This window comes from Colletotrichum aenigma (genome assembly GCF_013390185.1).
Source record: "Colletotrichum aenigma strain Cg56 chromosome Unknown KSG_Cg56_contig04, whole genome shotgun sequence".
Classification (NCBI taxonomy): domain Eukaryota; kingdom Fungi; phylum Ascomycota; class Sordariomycetes; order Glomerellales; family Glomerellaceae; genus Colletotrichum; species Colletotrichum aenigma.
Genome location: NW_023500910.1, coordinates 6744187 through 6752235, shown reverse-complemented (window position 1 = coordinate 6752235; position 8049 = coordinate 6744187). Strand labels below are relative to the sequence as shown.

General features: G+C 57.5%; 2 protein-coding genes across 2 annotated transcripts; both read right to left on the bottom strand.

Moving 5' to 3' along the window:
- Nucleotides 1-1238: 1238 nt before the first annotated feature.
- Nucleotides 1239-4939, bottom strand: CGCA056_v007659 (uncharacterized protein; the record flags this gene model as incomplete). The annotated part of the gene is made up of 4 exons (XM_037322907.1): nucleotides 1239-1404; nucleotides 1444-1474; nucleotides 1528-4656; nucleotides 4726-4939. 4 exons carry the CDS (start codon nucleotides 4937-4939, stop codon nucleotides 1239-1241), a joined length of 3540 nt encoding a protein of 1179 aa, XP_037179460.1.
- A 669-nt stretch (nucleotides 4940-5608) lies between these two features.
- On the bottom strand, nucleotides 5609-7850 carry CGCA056_v007658 (uncharacterized protein; the record flags this gene model as incomplete). The annotated part of the gene is made up of 2 exons (XM_037322906.1): nucleotides 5609-7188; nucleotides 7259-7850. 2 exons carry the CDS (start codon nucleotides 7848-7850, stop codon nucleotides 5609-5611), a joined length of 2172 nt encoding a protein of 723 aa, XP_037179461.1.
- Nucleotides 7851-8049: the final 199 nt, after the last annotated feature.

Here is an 8049-nt window from a genome sequence, read left to right as displayed (position 1 = left end):
CCAGTCGAGAGGGCCTCGGAGCTTGGTGGTAGAGCGCTCCTCTAGCTAAGGAGAAGATCCAGGTTCGAATCCAGGTGAGGTCGTTCATTTTTCCTTTTTCTTGCGTTTTTTCTTTTTGTTCTTCCCCCCCTTCCCCGTAATTGGCTGGCTGACGCCCTCTGCCTCGGCCCCGTCGCCCCGCCTCGCCGTCCGGGCCGGGCTGACGGCGGCGGGCCCCGCTCTTATCCCGGGCCCAGCGACGTCGCCCGCAAGCGTTGCTCCTCGCCGACTCAGCAATCTGTCAAGCTAACTCCTAACGCTTGACGTGCGTCGAAAGGCCTAAGTAGGAGAACGGTAGTAGGCTGAATCACTGGTTGAGGGCCTATCAGCTTAATTAGTCGAGCACTCCTAACCCTAAGGAGAAGATCTGGGTTCGAGTCCTGGGTGGGCCTCTTTTTTTGCACCCTCTGTCGCTTGTCCATTTCTTCCCCGTTGCGCCGCTGCAGGAGCGCGGCGGCGCGGCAGCTGGTTGCAATGCCGGTTTAGGATGCGCCTGCGGGCCGCCGCCGGGCTGGGCGGGTTCGATTCGTATGTATGCCCCGAAACGACCGTCATGCGCGCGAGACTACGGCCGCGCATGCATTAAAGGCGTGAAACGTCGCAGAGATATCACCAGTTGGGATGAGAGGCCTGCCAGCTTAATTGGCAGAGCTCCCCTCTAGCTAAGGGGAAGGTCCGGGTTCGAGTCCTGGCGGTGTCGCAACTTTTGCCAGCTTTTTTCTGTGCAACCTTTTGCCCTGATCTCAAATATCCAGTCCGTTTTGTCATAGGCCTCTCCGTTGGCAAGAAATCTCTTGTTTAGGCTTTATTTCGTTTACACTCTCAGTTCTAAGCTATCAGAGTGCAATACCTTACGTATACTTACGAATATGTTGATAAAATTCCCTCTCCTGCAAGGCACCGCCTAGCCTCACATTATATACTATATCTAGGTCTCTCGTATCTCCAATCCCCGTTTATACTCTCCTTCCTCAGGATAATGGTCCTGTTGGCGAGGTACACAACCTTTCGACATAACAGTCGATGTGTCCCCCGCGTGATGGCTCAGCAAGAGAGGCTGGTGGAGAAACGCATCACCTGGCTCCTATCGGATTCGCCCACCGAAATTGGAAAAAAAAAAACCAAAGGCATCTGCATCTCCTACTCAATTCCTATTATCTCTATTCCCTTATTCGCCTGTTTATTGTATTTATATAACCTTATCGATCCTTGATGATGCTCGCGCAACGCTCCGTCCAGATGCTGTCCTGGCTGTTGAAGACCACGCTGATAAAGTCGTCTGGTCGTTTCATGGCCGACCGTAGCTCTCGGAGTGTCTGGAGGAGGTCCTCTTGAGGCCGCAGCTGCAGGTCTGTGTTTCGGGGGCTGTCGCGGTTGCTTTTGAGGTGACCCAACCCAGCTCACGCAACATCCTGTTGCTGCCACCCCTTATGCTCTACAGCGCTGTTAGCATCATAAGCCTCACACCATCCCTGCGTTATACTGTACCAATCTTCTTCGTCATCTCGGCTACATCATAGGCCGTCCCACTTGAACCCTTCTTCCAGGGGAACGAGGCGGGGTAGAGGAACCACATCATCCTCGTGACCATAACGAGGGCCAGCTGGGCCGGGTCCTTTCTCTTGGCTGCGGTCCCGAATTTGCGCGACCCAGGCGCGACCTCTGGCGTTTCCGATGAGGAGCAAACGGTCAATGTGATCATCAGCATCAGGCAACAGAGGGGGTCCTCGATGTTGCTGTAGAGGACGTTTATCGCTAGCTGGTAGTGGTCCAGAACCTGTATATCGCCCTTGTTAGAGAAGATCGCCTTAGCCTTGAGAAAACCGTCCGTAATAAGGCTGGGGACGTCGGTGAAGGGGAAGCTGCAGCCGAAGTTGATGGTTCTGCGCGTCTGCCTGAGCGCCCGGTCGTGCGCAGCTTTCTCGTGCTTGATTTGAGCTTCCTGCGCCGCGCGCCTCAGGGAGCCTGGCGGGCCGGTTACTACTACGTGCGCGACCTCTCGACCGCACAGGCTGACGACGGTTGTTGACGTTAAGCGGCCCTTGACGGCGTCAGGCACCCACTCAACACCGGCCGCGAGGAGTCGGCTGGCTATCACGGAGACCCACTCGTCGGGCTTGAGTCCGTTGCTGGCCTGGTTGCCGCTAGTTATGGCCGCCTGTAGATGGTCCGGCCATGTCGCGTTGACTGGCGCGGATGCTGCCCGCCCCTTCTCAGTAGAGACAACGCGGAGAAGCTGAGTAGCAAAGTCGTGCCTGGTGCGCGTCCTCGACAAGGTTATTTTTATGCGCGAGCCGCCTGAGGTGAGACCGTCAATTAGCCGCTGTAGCGCCACATGGGTGAAGGCGTCTGGCGCCGCTTCCCACGCCTCAACAGCAGACTTACACGCCTCTTTCTGCTCTAAGGTAATAGGCATACTACCAGTGTCGCTACTACCTTCTTGCAGCCTGCGCCGTAGTTGGTTAGCTATGAAGAGCTTCGTCTGGGGGATCCACATCTCCCGCATGAGTTCCGTCACATATTCCGTCACAGCTGCATGGCTCTTGAATGCGTCCCGGCCTAGCTGGCTGAACCAGATCTCGGTCTCCCGGTGGGAGGCAAGGCGGTCGCCGTAGTGGTGCTGTAGCTCGCTAATATGGAGCAGTATAAGCCTTCCCGTCTTCGCGGAGCGGGGCCACCGGCTGGTGTCCATAAAGCAGGTCGCTGCCCCGGCTGGAGCGAGGTCTAGTACGGCTGGGTCGATATAGGGCCACGCCCCAGCCAGAAGGCTGTCGATGGTGCCTAGCGGCCGGAGCACCGTCTTCGGCAGGTGGCGCTCATGCCCGGTGAAGATATACCCACCAAGCCGGTCAAGTACTGCAACAGCCTCAGAGTGTGCGAGGTCTAGGCCGCGCTCGCCGCCAGCAACGTAACGCCGTTCCATCTCACAGATAGCAAGCTCAAACAGGCGGCAGTAGGCTGACATGATACGGGGGAAGATTCCGACTGGTATAGACCGAAAGATGTGGACATACGACTCATGCTCTGTGAGGAAGAAGCGCATGAGTTGGAAAATAGGGCGAATAACGTTCTCGAATGTGCGCTCAACGCTGTCCATATGTCGTATATTGAGTGATACAACCTGCTCCATCCGGTATGCTACCTCATCCTTCTCGATAGCGATGTCCAGCTGCCTACGCTCTCGCGCAAATGGCTTAGACTCCTCAGGCTGCTCAGGCGTGAGGTCGCCACGGATACAACGTAGCAGCCTCTCCCGCCTGTCTCTTGTGTACGACATGGCGGATGTGTGTGACGTTGGGGCTGTTAGCGCTGCTGTCGCGTACCCCTTCGTTGCGAGGAGGGCGCTGGCGCTGTGGCGCACGCTTCTCTTGATGTTGGAGTAGCCCTGGAAGTAGCCGAACGACAGCACGTCTGCGCCCTCATTGCGGTCGCTCATATTCCCCTGTATAGCGGTGTAGAGCGAGTTGAGGAAGGCGGGCGGCTGGCTGGATGAGAAGTTTCCATACGTTGGGTGGAAGGCCTGCGGGTAGAAGGTGTAGTCGCGGTTACCAGGGTACTCTCGCGCCACCATGTTCCGGTCGGCGAGGAGGCAGCGCGTCTGCGAGCTACCCGACTCGCTGTTGATACAGACTGCAAGGGCGTACGATATAGCACTGATACTGCTGAGATCAAAGCGGGCGTCGAGCTCTATAATCATCCTCTGCAGGTCCCTGCTCTCCCTGAGCATCTGCTGGTACTCCCGGCCGTCCACTGCATCGCTGTGTGTTCTTTGTTCATCGTTAAGAGAGAGCTCTTCAATGTCCTGCTGAACATTTCCATCTCTAGGGCCCTGCTCCCCGCCCTCCTCCTCCTCCTCCTCCTCCTCCTCCTCATAGGGTATATGCCTCTCGCGCGGCAGGTCGTAGATGCTATCGCTGACCTGAATCTCGATATTCGCGCCGTAGTCATACGCGTGGAACGCCGGCTCGTGGCGTCGCCAGAATGAATTGTGGTTGTGGTTGCTGGCCCAGACAGCCCAACCGTCCATGAACTGCTGCTGGAAGACCTGCCACTTAGCTGAGCTTATACGCTGAGTGCTCTTTGTCCCCAACCGCCAGCAGGCCTCAACCCCCTCGCCAAGCAGCTGCGGCGACTGGAAGACGCCCACGATATATGCAGCCAGCTCGCGGGCTAACCCAGCCGGCATCCCGCTCTTCTCTGAGGCCGTCTGTCTCTCGCGCGGGCCCCCGCCCCTGGAGGTCGGCTCGTGCGCCACGGGGTGCATGACGACGAACCAGACCTCTCGGGTACCAGCCTTGGCGACCCTGAACGTGCGCCCGGTGATATCGAACGGGATGCCGCCGATATGCTTTGCGCTATAGGGCGCTGCGTATGACTCAAGAGAGAACTCGATGTTGTCGAAGACGGGCCCGTCGCTTTTCGTGATGGGGCTGCGTGGCTTGCCGACGATGCTGAAGAAGTCAAGGAAGAACTGCGGGAAGAAGGCGTCCGTGGCCTTCGCTGGCGCGCTACCTCCAGCGCGAGACCCAAAGTCAATAGTGTGCTTCTCCTGTAGCATCTTGATAGCATCGGCTGGCTCGAAATCACTTCGGAGGACCTTTTCGATGAAGCGTCTAGCTGAGGAGAGGGGTGAGAGGCGTTAGCATATTCTTCTCATAGCTAGTTTAATTCCTTCCGCATATATACCTCGGAACCGGTGGTGCCCTGAGGAGTGGTCCACAGCCCAACGGTGGCCGTCCCACCCATTGTCGCCTTCATCCTCATGTTGGCGGGTTGAGTCCTGGTTGTGGGCGAAGGGATCGTTATTATGGTCCAGGCTAGAGGTATCCTCTGCATCGGGTAGGCCATCACTATCTACTAGCGACTCGGTGATAACATCTCCCTCATAGATTAAAGACATCTTAATGTAGCTGCGGTGGGATGCTAGGTGTTACTATTCACGGTCTTGGGTGTGCGTAATGTATGTAGGTGCTAGGTGAGGTCTCTTGTACTATACTTTCTAGGGATTCTATGTAGGACTACCTATATATCATCTACTAGGAGATTACTTACCAACCACTTATCTATTAGGGTATTGACTACTGCTTGTTGTCCTGCTCCCCGTGTAACTCTCACCCACTATAAGTCCAGGAGGGCAGATATGCAGCATGTGCCGCCTGTGTTTTATCGGGGAGAGTGGAGGAATCCTCTTTCCCTCTTACTAGACTAAAGCCCTATTAAGACAGCTTGATATCATGTCAATAAAAACAAAACCTCGAATTGGTCTGACATTCGTCTGCCTAAGAATGTACGGTCTGCACAAATGCCCTCCCGGGCGTGAAGCTGATGATGACGACCTCAATAAGGGATGGACTGGGGCACATCTGGAATTGGGGGCCCACTTAGTGTGAAACTAGGCAACCTTCTTTGTATGTGCCCGCCGGGCGCAGGTATTTGCTGAGGCATCTTCTATTGGCTATGTTTCAAACGGGCAGGCTTGCAGCGTTCTTCAGAACAACTTTCCCAAACGAATTGTCTATGTAAGGTATGCAAGGGATCCCCAGGCCTGCAGACGCGACCACGACTGCTACTATACTGCTGCTCTGGCTGGTTTCCTAGCTCTAGGCCCCAGCTTCCAGCGTGGAACTGGTTTCTGGCTGGCGGTGGTCGCTGGCGCCTTGGGCGAAGGCAGAGGGCGCCACTGTTGATGTGACGGCGGCGGCGGGGAAGGGGAGGAGGGGGAGGAGGGGGAGGAGGGAATACTGTTACGGCGCCTGGGCTGTGAAACACCTCGAGCATCGTCGTCGTCATCATCATCATTGCTATTGTTGTTGCTGCTGCTCTGTTGGCGCTGGCGCGCAGACTGCTTAGTGGTGATGGCGGGCGCGTCCTGTGTCGGCTGGTCCTCGTCGCCAGGGCAGTCCAGCGCTGCTGCAGATCCGTTGGAGGGCGTGAGGTAGGCGTTTACGAGCTCCTCCACCTTCTGCTGGGTAGCTTGTCTAGCTGCGACGTCCTGCTGGCCGGCGAGCTTGAACAGATTGGCGCAGAACCCCTGCACGAGGGTAGAGGCCTTGGCCTGGCGCTCGCTCCTCCTTGTTGCGCACTCCGTCGTCCACAACGGGCGTAGCGTGTGGCCCTCCCTGTCGGTTGACTGACGCACCATCTTCAGCAGACGCGCCCACGCCACGTGCTTGAAGCGCTGCCCGTATAAGCCGTCTTCGCTGTCCTGCTCCTCATCGCCTATCGCGTCATCATCCAGGAGTGGGAGCAGCTCCGGCGCCCGGAACTCGGCTAGGTTGTCCCGTACGAAGTCCAGAATACGTCGCTGGAGCTGTACTGCTGCGATCGCGGGGAAGGCCCCGGGAGCCCAGCCCCTATGGGAGGCGAGGTCGTCTAGCGCTATCGACAGGTGCTCCCGGAGGAGGGGCTTATTCCTATCCTTAGGCCTGACGTTGTCGACAGCTGCAGCTTGCTCTGGACTGATCCAGCAGATCACGTGGCAGAGCACGCGGACGGCTATCTGGATCTCCGTCTTCTTGCAGTGGAGGATACGCCTTAGGTCGGGGAACGTAAGCACCAGCGAGTTTGTGATAACATCATGGACGAGGTGGTAGGTGTGATCGTCCATGTTCGCAAGGAACCCGTCGACCCGTGTACGTGCTTCAAGCCCCGCCTGCTGCTGTCCGGACGTGTAGAATACGCTCGTAATATCGGGGGCGGCTTGGCAAGTTGAGAGCCTGTCCCAGTCGGCGGGCGTGATGTAGACCTGCTCGTCCGCGGGTAGGTCGGCTAAAACGCTGAGAACCTCGTTAAGGGCATCAATCCAGTACTCGTCGATGCGGAGGCTAGCAATCCACTCAAAGTATGAAATATTGAAGGTGTCTAACCCCAGCCTTGTGCAGCACCACTGCGTCGTGACAGGCCGCCATCTCTGGTGGTTCCACAACGTAACGAGCCTCCGCGTTGGGAAATGCTTCTCGCCGCCGAGGCGGAGTGCCTCGACGACGTGCTGGTCTACGGCGGCGTCCTCCCCGCCTAGCTGTCCGTCTGCCTGCCCTCCTATGCAGGCGATGGACGCAAGCTGCGTCCAGATCTGCCCGTGATTGTCGGGCAGGCTTGGATCGCGCCTGTTGACGCGGAGCTTGACGTTCAGGTCGCGCGGCAGGCGGTCTTTGGGTTTCCATGTCGTCCGTTAGCCTCTTGTGAACACAGGCTCATGCCTTGAGCTTGGGGGCTATACCTTTGTCATACAGCTCGCACGCCCACCATAGGTCGGAGCCTGGTGCGCCCGTCTCCTTGACGTACTCGCGGAGCGCCTGGATACGGTGCTGGCCGGCCATGACCTCGGCCTGGCCCCCGCTCACTTCGGCCCAGCGTAAAAAGGAGAGCTCGCAAGGACTGTCGTTATCATCGTTGTCGTCCTCTCCGTCGTCCTCCTCTCGCCCCTCTATGCCGCCACCGTCCTGCTGCATAAGGCTGACTGCCTCGGCGCTGCAGAGGACGGTGATCCGGTTCTCCGGCGCCCGCCGTTCCAGCCCGCCGCTCCTGAATGCGTGTAACAGCTCCTGGACGTGGGCTGCGTTAATAGGGCGGTTCCTGCCGACGCTCCAGGCTGTGTCCAGCACGTCGATGGGCATCCTGGCAACGGCGAGGAGGAAAGGTCGCGCCCGTTCTCGCGCGGACGATGTTTCTGTAAAGGGGGAGCTGATCTCATCTTCTCTCCTGGCCCGGACCCGCCTCCTCAGCCCTGATGCTGATGCCGCTGTTGCTGCTTTCTTTCTATCGCCCTCATCACACTTCCTCTTCCGCTTGTCGCTGAGCACTCTGGCCATTGCGGTGATATGCAGTGTATTTTTCAACTGCCGCCTGATAGCCTGTGCTGGCTGTTCCTGTTGTTTCTTCGTTAATTTTCTTGTCTTTCTTGCCCCTGGGGGCTTAGGGATAGGTGGTTAAGGGGGTGGGGGTGCTTGTGATCAGATGAGATGTGTGCACAAATGAGACGGGAAGATGGGATGATGGATGCTTGGAAGG